Consider the following 18,867-nt stretch of genomic DNA (forward strand, 5'->3'; position numbering starts at 1 on the left):
AAAGCCTCAGATTGTCTCATTTGAGATTGAACATTCTTCCTCTGGGCAATGTGTCTGTGGAGTTGATGGTATGTGTTTGTAATAATGCTGGCTGAATGAAGGCTCTGTTTGAATGTGAATGATGGGTAGATGACATTATCCCTACATGCCCCCTGTTTCTCTGATGTTTATGTCAGGATACTGAGCCTTCGATGGAACTCCGTTCCCTTTGGTTACTGTTACTCGCTCATACAAGGTTTGCAGAATGTCCCATGGGAATGAACTGCCTTGATTTTCAGTAAAATGTGCTTAAAAAGTGGTCAAAATTGAATGGATATTCTTTTTCTTATTCATGGGCTGGGATGAAGTGTGTCATTACAGAACAACAGCAGATGAAAATGCGTTGCAAAGAAATTTTTGAATGATTTTATTATAATATTGTGGATCAAAATTGAGGCAGTTTGAAAGTGATAACCATGGATAGCATTACTTTAAAGAAACATTAGTGAATTTCTACAATTCTAGTACCTAAATCACTAAAATACTAAATGAATGAAGGATGAAAAGTGAAGTTGACATTTTTATTATTAAATAAGAATAAGAATAAGAATAAGAATAAGAACAAACATGACAGAATATACACCATTACTAAAACATTTCTACAATGACAGTACCTAAATCACTAAAATACTAAATTAAGGGTGAAAAATTGAAGTTGACATTAAATGAGTTAAAAAAATAAATCAAATAAAATAAAATAATAATGATGCTACTACTAATTATAAATAAATAAATAAATAAATCTGACATTAAATTTATAAATAATTATACATTTATAAATAGTTATAAATAAGTAAATAAATAAAATAGTACTGTTTCTACTACTCAAATTAGTCAAATAATAAGATATTAATATTACATAATAAAAATAAATGAAGGGTGAAAGTGATGCTGACATTAAAATTAAATGAAATGAGATTAAATAAAATAATGATACTACTACTAAGAATAAATTAATTAAAAAATAAAAACATTAATATTAAATAATAATAATAATAATAAATACTACTACAACTACTACAGCTACTATATTAACTAATTAAATAAGATATTAATATTATTTAATAATAATATTGAATAATAATAATAATAATAATAATAGTAAAATAGTAGTAGTAATAATAATAATAATAATAATAGACATGACAGAAAATAAACCATTAGTGAAACATTTCTGCAGTGATAATACCTTAATCACTACTAAATGAATGAAGGGTAAAAAATGAAGTTGACCTTAAATTGGCAAAAATAAATAAATTTAATTAATTAATTAAAAATATTTATATAAAATAATAATAATAACCATAACAGAATATACACCTTTAGTGAAACATTTCTACAATGATAGTACCTGAATCACTAAAATACTAAATGAATGAAGGGTGAAATGTGAAGTTATCATTAAATTAGTAAAATATAAATAATAATAATAAATTAAATATTTTAAAAAATTAATAATAATAATAATAATAATACACATTACAGAATATATACCCAGTGCTGATTATTTTATTTTATTTTATTTTATTTTATTTTATGAAGAAAAAATGTGAGAACCATTCATTTTTGTTGGTAACAGAGCTTGCTTTCTGCAAAAGCAAATTTAAAAGTCTTATTGGGGTTTTGCTGATGTTACCAGGGTGATGAAAAAATATATATCTATTTTATTTTTTTATTTTATTGACATGATTTACAGTATATAAACACAATTTATAATCAAGCACTCATGGGTCTTATATGTGATTGTGTTCCTTATATTTTATTTTATTTTATTTTATTTTATTGTATTTTGTGACAATTTGTCTGCGAGTACTAACACTCAGTCCTCCCACATTGTAGACAAGCATTCTGACACTTGTTCACCAGTGCTTTATCACGTACTGCAGCAGCAGGTGCTGGCCGTGAACTTCCGATGGAAAAAAACAACAACAAAATGGATTGTGCATGACCACCTTGCTTTTTCCCTTTATTTCAGCTCTATGCATTTGTCACCTTGTCAAGTGAATTCTGTCAATTCCAGATAAAACACACAGAACCATTTCTGCTTTTATATGTGCTTTTACAGCAGCTATTCCTACTCAAGGCCACCTTTCTCTAACATCACCCATCTTCTAGATGGCTTAAAATAGCCGCTGAGCCGTCTGCGAATGTGCGCGAGAGGAAATCAAACCTGTTGGAGTACAGATGAGCTTGTTTGGCATTGCGTAAATGATTGACGTAACAGTCGGTTCCATACGGCATTGATTCTTTCATGCTGGATGAACTTGTTTATCATCGATTGTATGATTGAAATACAAATATGTAACAGCTGTCCTCAGTCCAGCCTCAAAGGTTAGAGGAATGTTAGAGGAATCACAAACTCATGAATCTTATTTGATTGACTGATCTATTGATTTTTCATGTGTCTCGTCCCCAGCTGTTTCCTGTCCCTGCTGCTGGTTGCTGCTGTGGTTTGGAAAGTCAAACAGACGTGCTGGGCATCGCGTAGGAGAGAGGTAACATCTGCACAAGAGCACTTCCTGTGCTTATTGATGTCCATACTTGCCTGCGGTTTCTTTATATGTTGCCAGTGATTTCTGGTTTGAAGCTGACGTGTCGGCTTCGCCAGTAGCACGAGTTTGGGGCGGGACCTTTAGTTTGTGCGACCAATGAAACGCTTCAGCTGTAATGTGTTTGAGCACCCAGGTTTGTGTTAGTTGGGATGTTATTGCTTTTACCATCTGTGACCTCCCATGATGCTCCTGGGTATGGGTGATCTTTGTAAACCAGCTTATGGCTTTAACCTCATTATAATTTATGAAACTCACTGTCATGCGACATTACTGTGCTCAGATCGGAAGACACTGGATAAAGCTGATCATTTTATAACGCGTTCCTCACGGTGTCTGACGGGTGCGTAAATGTCACCCGCATGCCAGGCGAACTGCCTTGTTTTAATGAGAGAGGCGCAACAATAAACACCACCATTTCCCTTCATTACCCATCTTCACAAACCAATTAACCCTGACAGGGGCTCATGTAAAAGGAATGGATTAGTGTGATGCATCCGTCTAAAAGCCCCAACAGATGCCGCCTTCTCTCACTTGCTCTCTCTCTTTTTATTCCTTCTTTTGTGTGTCATTTTAGTGGCTACATAAATGCAAATGGGAATTTGCGAACGAGCTGTCATCGAGCGTTTTATAATCAATACAATAATCGAGGCCTCTGTAATTGAAAGCATGTCGAGAGCCGTAAGTGTGGGTTTATCGGAGTTAAATGTGTGCTGTTTTCAACGACGCCTGTCACAGTTGCTGTTTTCCTTTTCATCATATATCTATGCGCATTTAGATAATGGAATAGTTTAAACCAAATAAAAGACTTTCATTTAACACCCCAAGAGCCATTTTGATCAGAGAAATAAGCGCAATGTGATTTGATAGGAAAGCTACAGTAAATAATGAAGCTATCATTGTTGTGATTGGGATTAGAACCTGAACCGGGATCATGAAAACAATGCAACATCTTTAAAATCTTAAAAAGATTTTGTGTCAGCTGAAGTAGCTTCTATATGTCAGAAGGACCTGATTTTTGCTTTTGTGATTTGTTATGCTATTTTTTTCGGTGATACCTTGCAGACCGATTCTTCAGACAGCAATTTGTGTCAGAACTGTTCATGGTGACTTTCAGTCCAGGTCAGCACTCAATGGGACGTTCACAGAGGGCACATTCTTCCTTTCAGACAGCTAGATGGAGCACAACTGAATGGAACAAAATGCATGGGTTTTAAATGTCTTTTTTTTAAAGAAAGAGAGCGAGAGCAACTTTTTAAAAGTGCTCGTTTTAACTTGACAGCACTTTAAAAATGAAGCGATTATGGCGCAAGGTGCCGAGTAAAAACAGGGTGATGTTGATGCAACGGCCAACGTGGGCGTCTGACATATAACTTCAATAAGTGTCATTTTTTTAATAGAAAAGTTTGTCAAGACAACTTTGAATGTTGACTTGACCATGTCTTGTGAAAAAGTAAAAAGGTTTGACATTTGAAGGTTTTATAGGTTTTTCAGAGAGAAAAAGCAGATTTGTTTGAAATTAGAGATGCATCGATCAACCGGCCAGGGACTGGAAGCAGCTGATTTTCCACATGATCGCACCCAGGCTGTTGTCCAGATAGTCAGTCTCACGTCTTGCAGTTTCTGAGCTGGTCCGTTTTGATGTCACCTCACAATTTACAGGACTTTGCTTGGTGCCAGATAACACAGCAGACCTCCAGGGGTCTAGTGGAGTCCATGCCTCAATGGGTCAGGGCTGTATTGGCTGCAAAAGGGGGACCAACACAATATTAGGAAGGTGGTCATAATGTTATGCCTGTTCGATGTAAATATAGCTAATGCTACTTTAAATGCAGCTTCTGTTTTTTCTGCAGTGGAAAGATGGAGTTTGAAGATACTGATTTCATTTGAATGGTAACAACGCTACAGTTTCTTATTATTCTAACTGAACTAATTGACACGATGTAAGAATTTGATGTAAAAGTTGCATTTAATTTGTAATGTTGCATCATTCATTTTATAATGTAAAAAATGCATTGGAAAAAAGTCTAAAATCTGTATCGGCAGGTCACACCAAGAAAATTGCAGTCGGTGCATGTCTATTTGAAGTATCACCTATAGAGGTTTTTATTATTTTTTATATATAACTAATTCATGAACTTGGAGAAACTCTTCATTTCCCAGAATGCCTGATTAACTATGAATTGTAATTCAGTACATTCCAGTTCAGCTTTTTGTGGGTGGGGCCAATTAATTTTAAATTACAGCTCATAAACTTAAAGGGAAGACGTCTTTAATTCTGTATTTTGCACAGCCCTTCTCTGTACTCCAAAAACTGGCCAAATGCACATCCATGCACTGATACTAAAGCAACTGTAATGTTAAAGGGGTCATCGGATGCTAAGTTCACTTCTACATGTTGTTTGAACCTTAATGTGTGTCGTCAGTGTATGTACAAATTTACCCTATAATGATAAAAATCCGTGCAGTGGTTTTTAATTAATCTGTAAAAATAATATCCCCTTTTTCAAATCGAGCCATTCTCGGATGCCTGTCGTTGTTGCGTCACACCCACAGAGGCCGCTCCCACTATAGTTGATTGACATAGTGAACATAGTGGTCGTCATTTACTCCCGACATCTGAGCCGACATCTGAGAAGATGCAGTGGATTGTTTGTTTGTGAACAGAATGCGCCTCTCGATCTACATATATCCGTCTATATCTCGATCTACATACATCCAAATCATTCATGATCCAGCTTCACTTACAGCAGAAGTGAGTATAAGTATTTTTTATGAATCTTTGCGATCGCCTTTCCTAATAAAGTGCTAGTTAGCAAGTTTAACGGCTGAATGTGGCTAAAGTAAACAGGCTTGTCTTTCCATAGAGAGAAGAAAGGGGCGGGGTAATCAGAGCTCATTAACATTTAAAGCAGCCTCAACCAGAATGAGATGATTTTTGCAGAGCTGATTTTGGCAAGGTAAAAAGGGTGTTGTTTTACACAACCATTGAGAATTTCTAACCAAAGTATATTATAGACTTTTCATTAAGACCCTAAAGAATCATATCAACTTGTGGAAAATGGGCATCCGATGACCCCTTTAAGTATTTTAAAATGGATCCTGTATGTGTTTGTTTGTGTATTTTCCCATGTGATTCTGGACCTTGTTGCATGTTCTTCACATCCCTAGTTAGCAAACACTACCATATTGACACACACACACACGGATCTTAGCTGATACGTTTACATTATTTATGATGTCTGTCCCATATCGGCCAGGCCCTGCTGTTGCTGCTGTAGTTCCACCGAACCTCTTTCTTCTTCACACAGTCATTTGTCACGTTCCGCCCGACACAACAGAGCTCAGGTGTCAGGCAGTGATGATGTCAGATCCAGCAGGATCTATCCCACCAGTCACATCCATAAACAGCCAAGTCACTTTTTGCCAGCTGTGGCGTCTGATAAAGATCTCGTAGCGAGGGCTTTATCTCTGCCGTGCTTTTATGGTTATGTGGAGGCTGATAAGTTGTGATCTCTCAGAAGTTTTATGGAGAGCTGCATCACTCCGCTCCCCACTGCTGCTTAATTGTGTTGCCTCATTGTCAAGCCTCATTGCTGACACCGGCTATCTTGTGATTTGCCGTGTTGGATACTTTAAACCCGCCACAGCGGCCCCTTCATCACTCTCTCTCTCTGAAGCCATCAAGTGGGAAATTAACAATGCAAATCAATGGAGCTGAATGGTGTATTTTTTATGATCCCCTCTTTCTGATGTATTTAGAGCATGAATGATTATTTCTGAGATAGATTACGGACGGACGGCGCCGTGAGCACTCAGGGAATCAGTCAATATCCTCAAATGGGCCTAATTCATTATTTCGTCCCTCCTTCTTTTCTAAAGTGCAGAACGTTGAGGAAGAGGGGGGGTATTTTCATTTCATTCCACCAAATGTAATATAATTTCTTTGCAGCTGCGATCAGGGGGATATCAGTCTCAGTCTGTTGGCACGCGGATGGAAGTAATATATAGAGTAGCTGTGAGGTGAAATATGTGTTGTGTCTGGCGAATCTCAAGAACAGACACTCTGAGCCTAAAAAAACTTTTCCCCCCCAATGGGAGAAATTCCATACGGATTCCTTATTCGAAAAGGGAGAAATAATGTAATCTCGCCAGTATGGTTAATTATGGATCATAACCGAGAGTGTGGAAAACAAATTTAGAACTGGGTTTATGATAATGACTCTCCCAACAATAATTTCTGGATATGAGATCAAACAATCAAAACCACTTTGAAATTCTAATGATGATGCACAAGACGTCTTGTACAGATGTCTATGAATCTCCTAATAGGGTCTCCCCCCAGCAGACAGAGATTTAGCCGTATTTTGACAACTAACCTCATTAAGTTTTGCTGTTGTCTTGCCATAAATGTAGGAATAAACAAAAAACGACCCTGCTTATTTCAGTTTTCATGCTTTTTTTGCTCTGTTATTTATGCGTTGGTTAATACAAGCTGTCAATGGCCTTGACAAACATGGAAACGCTAAACACCAAGTGATGCGGTTGTTAAATATACTTAGCCTGGTCATATTAAACATGCATTTACCAGATGAATCTAGAGCGCTACAAAGGCAGCCCCCCACCTGCAAATGAGGATAATTCCCAGTTGCTTTCTTGTCGCCTGTTCAGTTGTAAACACACTGCGTCCCCTGTCAGCCAGATGTTGGCTAATTTTATCATTTGACGCTGGCTTATTCCACGTCGATCGGCCAAACCTCTATCCGCTTGCATAGAGTACAATGAACTGATGCTAATTTATGAAATACCAGGTTGTTTTGAGGCTTGAAGTGGGTGTGTTTATTTGACCTTTCTGCAACATTATGGTAATTAGCATAATTCCCTGTTACAGGAATTAATTATTTTGAACAAGATAGTCCTATTTACCTCAGACAGTGATTAGCATACTTTTAGGGGTTTTATTTATTTAAATTATTTTCGTTATTAAATAATTAGAAGTTGTGATTAAATTATGATGATTCAGGTTTTGTTTAATGCAAATTTGAGTTATTTTTCGTGAGCGAGATGATCTTTGACACTGTTTATTTTTGAGAGCAGGGTTTATCTGGCCTGTTACGCAGTTTAAATATCATTTCATATCACGTGAATTCACCTGTAGCCTAACATCATGACATTAAAGTTCATTATTATTCAGTTTCATGTTGAAAGCTTCATGAAAATGCAAATCTCTCTGCAATGTTTCGATCATGAAAAGTCACATATAAGCCAACCCACGAAATATCTCTATTAAACATCTGTTGGAAAGCTCTGAGTGAATCCCACTGTACACATTTGCGAAAACTTTGACTCAAGGTTATATAAGGTCTTAAAAGATGGTCATCTCTTGGAGTTGAAATGAGGATGTTGAAGTCTCAATATTGCTACATAGAGAGGTGGCTGCTCTTTACAATGTTGGCTAGCGGTGCCATGCTATCAGCTCCGAGCAGGTGAGCGTCTTTATCATCTAAGGCTAGATTAGCCCGAAGGTCTTGTCTGCTTTTCAGAGGCGTCTTAAACACCAACATCAATCTTCAAAGCAGCAAAATCAGTCTCACCCTCTGCTTTTTTGCTCCCAGGGACAAGACAAGGACTCTTCTGAGAATGCCTCAAAATGGTGTCAGAGATCTTTTAAGCACAGGTATGGGTGCCTGTGTTGAAATTTGTGTGGCGTTTATTGGCTTTATTTTTTACTGTTGGCACAGTCTGTCTCTGGAGGTGTATCATTTTATGTTGGGGAATAAAGATGAGATCTGCTGTGTCACAGTGATTGATAGCTCAGACTCGCGACTGACTGATGCTTTGGTGATCACATAAACCAATAGTATCTGTTACCACCCTTGTCAAATGTGGCCAAGCAGCATCTGTTTATTAATTTGCTAGTATTTTTCATTTTGTGTAATTCATCTCTCTAATCATTTACCCCAGTTTAATTAAGTGTTGTTTTAGTTTTCTATATAATGTTATAGTATTCTATTTATAGTATTCTATTTTCAGTGTGTTCAGTTTAAATTTAAGGGCCAGATTTAGTAAGCAGGGCAAATTATCACAAGTGCAATTCCAAAACAGCGGGTTTCTGTGGGTGATTTAATGGCAAAGCGCAAATTAAAGAAAACAGACGCAACATCTCATTTACATATCGACCAACTCAATATACCAAGTGCGGCGCAAATTAGCGTGGTTACAAATAAAGAAGCCACAGTATGTTAAAGAGAACTGAAGGCCAAAAAATTAAGGGTTGCAAGAAGTTTTAATAGACCTGGTATTGCGTACTCCTCCTAGTTGAAGGTTCCAAGTCATCTTGGCAAACAATATGTTCGGATAATGTGTTCTTATGGCATTCCAAGTAAATTAAAGGAGAAGTCCACTTCCAAAACAAAGATTCACATATAATGTACTCACCCCCTTGTCTTTCTTTCTTCAGTCGTGAAGAAATTGTGTTTTTTGAGGAAAACATTTTAGGATTTTTCTCCATATAATACACTGCTGTGGTGCCCCGATTTTGAACTTCCAAAATGCAGTTTAAATGCGGCTTCAAACAATCCCAAATGCAGTTGCAAACAAGTCCAGCTGAGGAAGAACGGTCTTATCTAACAAAATGATCAGTTGTTTTAATTAAAAAATAAAATTCAATACTTTTTAATCTCAAACACTCTTGTCTTGCTCTCCCTGAACTCTGTGTATTCTGGCTCAAGACAGTTAGGGTATGTCAAAAAACTCCAGTTGTATTTTCTCTCATCATTTCAAGATCATCCTACATCGCTGCAGAAGTAGCAACACAGTCTTTGCAAAGTGAACATGCAAAGAAGATCAAACACCCTTAACAAAAAAGGTAAAACAGCGATATAGGATGATTTTGAAGTTGAGGGAGAACATGAGATGGGAGTTTTTCGACATACCCTAACTGTCATGAACGAAAAAAAAAGTCCAGGCAGAGTAAGACAAGACAAGCGTTTGAAAAGTATATAAATTGTATTATTTTTGTGAAAATAACCGATCATTTTGCTAAATAATTCTCGGCTGGGATCATTTACAACCGCATTTGGGATCGTTTGAAGCCGCATTTAAACTGCATTTTGGAAGTTCAAAATTTGGGCACCATACCAGTCCATTATGTGGAGAAAAATGCTGAAATGTTTTCCTCAAAAACCATAATTTCATTAAGACTGAAGAAAGAAAGACATGAACATCTTGGATGACAAGGGGGTGAGTACATTATATGTGAATCTTAGTTTTGGAAGTGGACTTCTCCTTTAATACGTGTGGAAAAAAATACACAGTTGCAGAATTGCAAAATAGCTTAAGACATGCTTTTTTTGGCATTAAATAATGGCGCAAATACCAGTAATTTGATGAGCGCAAGCGTTAGTAAATCGTGTTATGTGATTCATTTTAATACTCTCCTCCTGTAAAATTTTGCGTCTGAAAAGGGAAACTCCTACAAATGCATATTTAATAAGATCAGGTGTAAAAATAACTGTCCATGCTTTTTCAGCTCTTTCACTGCACATCTTTAGTAAATCCTGACCGTACTATTTTAAAAAGATGGTGTGCACTAACACAAGTATTTAGTATATAAATAAATCTGGCCTTTTTGGCTGTGCTTTTGTTATTTTTATTATTAGTTTGTTTCTTGAAATATTTAAATGTTCACTTTTTCTGTAGTTTTAGTCATTTTAGTACTGTATTTTTGTTTTAATTTTTAATTTTATATTCATATTTTATTTTGCTGCAGCTTAATTTCGTTTAATAAAAACAGTTTATTAGTTAAAAATAACACCACTGGTTTAATGTGATAAACCGAAGGTAGATCTAAGTTAATACTTATGTGCTGGTATATTTGTTGTGATTATCGGATGTTTTTTTTTTTTTTTTTTTCAAGTACACTCTAAAAAATGTTTTGTTTTGTTTTTAACCCAAACGCTGGGTTCAGCGTTATTGGGCCTTTAAAAAAAAAAATAAAAAATATATATATATATATGTAATTTTTTTGCCCAGCTGCTGGGTAGTTTTTCTGTAATTCAGCTGCTGGGAAATGCTTACTATCAGTACAAATGATAAAAAAAAAATGGAAATGTAAAAAAAAAAAAAAGTGTCCCACATTTTTCATGTCACCATCGAAACAGTGTATGTTTTAGTCTATTGGCCATTACTGATTTGAACTAAGCCCATGAAGTTATGATCAGAAAATATTCCTGTGTGCCTAGATAGGTCTCATAATTTTGAGCTGAATGTGTTCAAAAGTCTGAAAAACCTGTATGTAACGTTAAGGAACGTCACTACAGAACACCTTTTTTCTGCAGTTAAGCACACTTTTTTTGGGAGTTATTCCATAACATGTAGTTTTTATATGTATACCATTTGTTCCGTACACTGTTCACAAATTTTTGTACAGTTATGTTTTTTTATTTTTATTATTATTATTTTATTTTTTGTATTCTAGAATATGTTAGTAGTGTTTTAGTGTGCAAGTTAAAATTCTCTACTGTGAAGTGGTCACTACCAAAGCATTACGGTCACCGCCAAAAATGTGCTGTCACAAACGAAACATGGGATGTTTTGTCAAAAATTAAGTATGCTGAAATATCAGCTAAGATGTTATGATAGTTTTTTGTTCAATGATTATTCAAACTAATGAAACCTTACCTTTGAAATTTCCATTTAGTTGAAAATCCATTTAGTTGAATTTTCTTACATCTTATGCAGTGCCTTATGGTTTTTGTCGCACTTCATTTTAGGCATAATGGGCACATCCTTTTTCGCAAATATATAAAAACGTATTTCTTCGCCTCTCAGCCTCCTTAACCTGACATAGAGATTTACAGATGACAGAGAGAAGACTTAGACAGAAGAGGGGAACAGAGCTGTCTGCTCAATTACACGTTTGCTTAGTGAGCAGTATGAACGTTAGCCTGCTCTCAGTCAGCATAAACTATAGCGGATTCAAAAAAACAAAAGAACTGTCGATAAAAAATTTAAATGCTGCATTTGCCCCAATTGAATAATTTTCATGACACTTAAAAGCATCACAGCGCACTGTTTGTGGTTTAGAAACAATGTATAATTGATAAACTTCTTCATACAAAGCACAGCAGTCACTGTCACAGCAGGGCAGGTGGATTCACATTACAAAACACACTCAACCAATGCCATAAATTATACCATTCGTAACAAGTTTTACCATCCACAGTAATTACTAGCAAGAACATATAACGTTTGAAAAGCATCTATTTGATACAAAAATACTACAAAAACAGTCATATTGTGAAATATTACAGTTTAAGGTAATTGTTTTCTATTTTAGTATATTTTCAAATGTAATTTAGCTGAATTTTTCAGTGTTACATGATCCTTCAGAAATCATTTTAATATGCTGTTTTTATGAAGTATTTTTTATTATCCTTGTTATTTGTATTCTTATTATTTAAAACAGTTGTCCTGCTAAATGTTTTTTTCTTCTGAAACCATGATACATTTTTTTTAAATCAAATGAACTTCGAAAGAGAATTTTTTTTTATATCATTACAAATTTCTATGTGGTCAATTTTGAATTTAATGCATCCTTGATAAATAAAATTATTAATTTCTTGTATCCTGTATAAACATTTTTGCTTTGTTTGAGCCTGTCAGAACAACACTGGCTCAACCAGTGGTGTGATTTGTTGAGTTTTCTGGCCAGAAAAGTTTTTTTTTTTTTGATGGCCCACAAATCAAACATGTCACATTTAAATTACGTCTGTGAAGATATTTTGAACTTGTGTTTGTTTTGATTATTTTATTTGATTTTATTATCAGTACTACATGCACTATATCAGGAAAGCCAAATTTAATTGCTTTGCAAAGCATCAGCCAGGGAGAAGCCAGAAACGCTCTCCATTTTTCTGTACTTTTGAGTTATCAGACAGCGATAGTGATCAGACCGTGCGATCCCGCTCGTGGAGAATAAATGGCGGAGCTCAGGTTGGCCTGATTCAGGAAATGAAAGCTGTGGTTTATATTATTAAAGTGTTCATACAGGGAATTGTCTCTCTTGGAGGGTATTGTTTCCTCAGTTTCAGTCCTGCTCTGAAGAGCATTCAACCAGACGAAGAAGACCCTTTTTCAATAGCACCTTGTCGTGTTGATGCATAAACAAAGGATTTGATCTGGGCCCCTGGTCTTGGATTATGCTTTGTTATGTGTGTAGGAAAGGTTTGTCTCTCCCTTGTGCTCCAGCCTCACAGAGATTTACAGAGGAACACTGCGGTGAGTGGATATCGGAGAGGATCTTATGCTTTATGCATAAGACAGCCTGAGTTATTCCCTCCGCACATCCAGTGTGTAATATAACAGATGCCTGTTCTCAATAGAAGATTGACTTTTGAGGTTGTGTCAGGGTTGTGTGCATGTTAGTCGCCTCAGGTGTACATGTGGGCAAAGGTAGAGAAGCGGAGCGCGTAACAGGAGCAGTGATCTGCGGTTAGATAGTGCTTGTCACTACAGCATGATCGCTTGAGTTCACACTGGCCTCTGTCCAAACTCTGCTCATAGTGCTGCAGTATCATCACAGAAACCTCTCCAGAGTATGACAAGGCTGTGCAGCAGCATCTCCTTCAAATTTTGTAATGTTTGTAAACGATCTACCACTTTCTACACCGTCATACAAACACAAATGCGCAGATTAAAGTTAAAATGGGTCAGGCGAAAACAATCATACCAAGGATTTCAAGGATCTACAACAAGTCACAAATCAGCCTGCATTTAGATGCTCTTGAGAGTGACTGGTAAAAGTAGCAAGAAACACTCAAGATGCCAGATGTTGATTTTCAGGCAGGAGTTCACTTTGATTTGCTTGAAGTACTTGAGTTTGACTTTTTGACATTTAAGGCCTGGAAAACCCTTGAAAATAGCAATATTCCTGAAGAGGTACTTGAAAAGTGCTTGAGTTATTAAAAGACAATGTCTATGTAATAAGTGTTCAATTTTTTAAATAAGCACATATCTTATACTTTTTGACTATTTTAGTTAATGTCATAAAACTGTCAAGCTAAACCAGTAGTAGTAATAACAGTGTCATGTAAACCTGGCTGAAGACACAAAAAGAGGAACAATAAACAAAATCAATTGAGAGAGTCATTTAAGCTGGAATAGCTCAGATTGAATTAAACTTGTGACTTTTTTCAAGTGACTGGCAAAAACCAGATCAAATTAAAAGAGCCATTACAAGAGAAGTCCACTTCCAAAACAAGATTCACACATAATGTATTCACCCCCTTGTCATCCAAGATGTTCATGTCTTTCTTTCTTCAGTCATAAAGAAATTATGTTTTTTGAGGAAAACATTTCAGCATTTTTCTTCATATAATGTACTGATATGGTGCCCAGATTTTGAACTTGCAAAATGCAGTTTAAACGCAGCTTCAAACGATCCCAGCTGAGGAAGAAGGGTCTTATCTAGCGAAACGATCAATTATTTTCATTTAAAAAATACAATTTACATACATTTTGTTTTCAAACGCTCGTCTTGCCTTGCTCTCCTTGAACTCTGTGTATTCTGTCTCAAGACAGTTAGGGTATGTTGAAAAACTCCAGTCGGATTTTCTCTGTCAATTTCAAAAATCATTTCAAAATCATCCACCATCTCTGCAGAAGTACCAACCCAGTCTTTGCATTTGATTTAGATCAGGCCTTTAAATCGCGTAACGTGAATCATATGATTTAGATCAGGACTTCAAGCAGATTCACAAAACATTTGATTCAGATCAGGACTTCGGAGCTGGTTCTTAAATCATTCCGCGAATTGAATGATTTGCGATCTGCGCCTCACTTCTCATCCTGAGAAATGAAGTCAGAATTGCAGGATATAAACTGCCAAATTGGACTTTGTTTTCCTCAGAATTGTGATATAAACTCAGAATTGTGAGAAATAAAGTCAGAAATGTCAGAAATTGTATCAAACTCACAATTCTGACTTTTTTTACTCGCAATTCTGACTTTTTTCTCAGAATTGAGATATAAACTCAATTCTTTTTAAGTTATGAAGTTTGAGGAAGAAAAGACTGATATTTTCTCCGAGTTAGGAGTTCATATCTCTTAATTTGCAATTGTCTTGTAAAGTCACAATTGCGAGATACAGTATAAACTCGTAATTCTGAAAAAAAAAGTCAAAATTGACTTTATTTCTTGAAATTGTGAGATTATGTCATGCAACTCTGAAAAAAGGCAGATTTGTGAGTTTAGATCTCGCGATTCTGACTTTATTTTTCGAATTGCAAGTTTATATTACACATCTCTGAAAAGTTGCAATTACCTTTTTTTATTTTTTATTCAGAGGCAGAAATGGGCTTCCATAAAAGTCTTTACAGTCACATTTAAGCAATTTAATACATCCTTAAATGTAGTTTTATGTATATTCAGTCTATTCCATCTAAAACACTCACAATGCACCATTTACTATGTTCAGTTTTTGATTTGATATACTTTTATCAGCTATGATTGTGATGATTTTTTTTTGTAGGAAGCTCCAAATATGTCAAGCTCTATTGAAGGGGTTATGAACTGCCTTTTTTATTATTATTATTTTGTACTGTTCTCTAAGGTCCACTTAGAATGTTATTAAGATTTTTACATTAAAAAATATCAGAATTTAGCAGTAATAGGCTATTTTCTGTCTTGCTATTTTCTATATTTTCTGTTTTGACCCCCTCGTCAGAATGTTCTGTTTGAATAGTTTGAACTATTCTCCTTTTGAACTTGGAAGTAAATGCCCACTGCTATGACTGGCTTACAGTTGTATATGTTTGACAGCATACATCCATCATAGATAGACGCTGCTGTGATTTAGGATAAAATAGTACATATCAAATGCTCTGTAATAACAGACAAAGCAATAACGACCAGTTATGAAAACAGTCAGTCACAGTTGTGTTGCGACATTACTGTCGGATCCAATATAGTCGGCACAGCATCGTCTTTAAATTTCAATCTTTCTGAAAAAAGCGTTGAATTGTGCTTTGCTTGTAAATTAATCCACGGTAAAATTAAGTGAACAAAGGACAAAGTTCTCACTGACACAGTCTGAATCTTCATTCAACATAAAATTCTTCCACTCTTTCCTAATGTTGGGATCAGAAAGAAGGCAATGTGAAGACTGTGTTTTTCCACAACTTGGCACTGCACATCGTCTTGTAGTTTTCAGAGCCATCTCTATCATTTGGTGTCTGCGTAGACCTGCGTTTGCCTCTCTCATTAATTACATTACATGCATGAATTGGTGGGCGGGGCTAAACAGGCAGTGATGTAGAAGCTGGTGTTGATTATCTTCTGTGGAGGCGGAGTTTACTCACACTATTACATCAAAAAGTGGCACATTCCACAGCCTGTTGTTTTGGCAGGTTGGCTTCAATATAAGCTGTTTTTAGACTAACAAGAAAGTTTGAGTTCTGAAACTTACAGGATGTTTTTATAGTACAATGACCATCTGTGTCAGAAGATCAAGGGAATTTTGATTTCTTAGTTCATGGCCCCTTTAAGAAAGCAGTGTTTGTGTGTGTGCATGCATGTTTATGTATGTCTGTGTATGTACATTGAACATATTATGCTCAGTGTTTCTCCATTATACAACAGACACAATGTGTTTTTGTTTTTATGTTCTTCTACACTCAAGTTCAATTTCAGATGTGCCTGTTGTGTGTGTGCATGCATGTATGTGTGCATCAGTGCTCTGATTGTTCTGTGAAGGTTACATGGAGGACACGTTGAGTTGTTATGAAGCAGAAATGATTTCACACTATATTATGATTGGATTGCCTGGGGAGTGATAACATTGCTCAGGTGGATATGAGATAACATAAAGGTATTAACATGACCACAACAAAACCAGCTATGTCAGAATCTGTTTTTTTTAAAGCACTCTTCTTCACTTACTGTAGTTTATTTTTAAAATTTTAATAAAAATAATCATGGAAAACATAAATTGTAGTATATCTAGAAGCTCTTAATTTGTGTTCCGAATATGAACGAAGGTCTTACAGTTTTGGAATGACACGTGGTTGAGAAATGAATTACAGAATTTTCATTTTTGGGTGAACTAGCCCTTTAACATACACATATTACTGTAATTGCATTTCCAAGTAAAACTAGATATTCAACAAGGCAGGAAAGTGATGTTAGAGAAAGCGCATAAAGTTATTAGATTTTGATAAAAGATTCCAAAGTTATCTATCTGTAAATACTTTTTTTCTTTGTAATAACATGCACCAATGAATTGCTTACAGAAAAAAACAGGGATGTGGTTTAAAAAAGAAAAAAGTCAATTTTGGCTTCATGTAGACTGAGAAGTGGAACGTGGAAATTGTAACACATGCAAATACACAAGTTCTGTGAGTAGACAGAGCCTCAAATAATGTGACTCACAAAGTGACGTGTATTCTTTGCACACACACACAGACACATGCGCATGTACTCTGCCTTTAGGAACAGCTTGAGGGCCAAATTACAATTCCAAAGATTTGACTGTTAAATGACTTCAAATTGAGCAGTGCTCCAGGCGTGGATATTAATGCTTCCTTGCGATATGGAGCGCTGAAACTAATTGCACATGAATGCAGGCCTTAACCAGATTAACCGCGGCTTGTTCAAGCATGTGAATTGTCGTTTTGTTCGTTTTGTTCCCCCGTGTTTGAGCGTTGAGATACATCAAAGTCTTACTGAGGTTATCAGAGGATCCATCTTGCTCTTTTACCCCAGCATGGCGACATTTCTACCCCGGTGGGTACTCCTACTGTCATCTGCCTTTTGGAAAGCGCTCATGTGAAAACATTTGCTGAATGCTCGACAATAAACATTGCTTCTGTAATCTCTGCATGTTTGCTGTTGAATTTAATGTGTGTGCAACACAGAATTTTAAACAAATGTCATTTGTTTGACATGAGCATTGCTTCTAGACTACTCCAGTTCATATTCAGAGTATTGGGCATATTTTGGTGGACAGGTTAACTTCATAATAATAATAATAATAATAATAAATAATAATAGTTCTTGATTTTGTAGTTAATTTTTGTTGTTTGTTATTTTTTAAATAAATGGCGGTAATAATAATAATGAGTATTGTTTTTTATCAATTTACTACTGCTTAATACTACAAAATACTATTTAATTGTTTATATTTAATAATTTATAATCGTAACAGTAGTAGTAATAATAATAATAATATGTTTATTACAGTTAATAATAATCATACGTTTATTACGGTTAATAATAATCAATTTTGTTGTGTTAATAATAGTAATAATAATAATAATAATAATAATAATAGTAGTTGTTGTTGTTTTTGTAATTGATTGTTTATTTTTAATAATAGCAATAGTAGTGATAAGTGATGTTGTCATAAATTGTTTCTACTATTTAATTGTTTATATTTAATAATTTATAATCATCATCAAAGTAGGAAATAATAATAATAATAATAATAATAATATATTGTTGTCGGTTTTTCCTATTTCAGGAAATTTCATTGTAGTAAAATCTTTAGTTTATTTAATTTTTATAATATTCTACCATTATATTTGTTAAATAATTTTGTAATAGCAATAATAATAATAGTTGTTGTTGTTGTTTGTTGTTATCTCTTTATCTTTAATATCGTTCATTTAATTTTCCTATCCTACCATTATTTTTGTTAAATTGTTTTGTAATAATAATATTTTTTTAGTTAATTGATGTTGTTTGTTATTTTTAATAATAGTAATAGTAGTGTTAAGTGTAGTTATTTAATACTAGTTAATGTAGTTAAGTGCAAATATTTAATAATTTGAATAATAATTGTCATCATCATCAAAGTAGGAAATAATAGTAATAATAATAATGATCATAAAAAAATTAATAATGTTTATTATTGTTAATATAATAGTTTTGTTGTTTATAATAATAATAATAAATTATTATTATTATTATTATTATTATTATTATTATTATTATTATTATTATTATTATTATTGTCATTTCTTAGTTTTCTTATTATTCTACCAGTATGTTTGTAAAATAATTTTCTAATAATAATAACAGTAGTAGTTTTGTTGTTTTTATTGTTAATAACAACAACAAAAATAATTATGATTGATTGATTAACAATCATAGACAAAGCATAAGATTTTTATAACCAATTAATGTCAATTTTCAGTAACACATGCACAAACACACACACATACATTCAGTATATATACATATGTGAAGTGAGGTTGAACTGCTACTCTGGAAACAGTGT

At 34.6% G+C, this 18,867-nt stretch overlaps 1 protein-coding gene across 2 annotated transcripts in view; it reads left to right on the forward strand.

The window, feature by feature from the left end:
* atrnl1a (attractin-like 1a) overlaps positions 1-18,867 on the forward strand; it is a 318,119-nt gene that overhangs the window by 207,821 nt on the left and 91,431 nt on the right. For both annotated transcript variants that reach the window (XM_051126138.1, XM_051126139.1), the window contains exon 27: positions 2,456-2,534. In XM_051126138.1, the coding sequence (XP_050982095.1) occupies positions 2,456-2,534 (79 nt within the window). The remainder of the gene's footprint in view (positions 1-2,455; positions 2,535-18,867) is intronic.

The sequence above is a fragment of the Labeo rohita genome, chromosome 13 (genome assembly GCF_022985175.1).
Source record: "Labeo rohita strain BAU-BD-2019 chromosome 13, IGBB_LRoh.1.0, whole genome shotgun sequence".
In the NCBI taxonomy this organism is placed as follows: domain Eukaryota; kingdom Metazoa; phylum Chordata; class Actinopteri; order Cypriniformes; family Cyprinidae; genus Labeo; species Labeo rohita.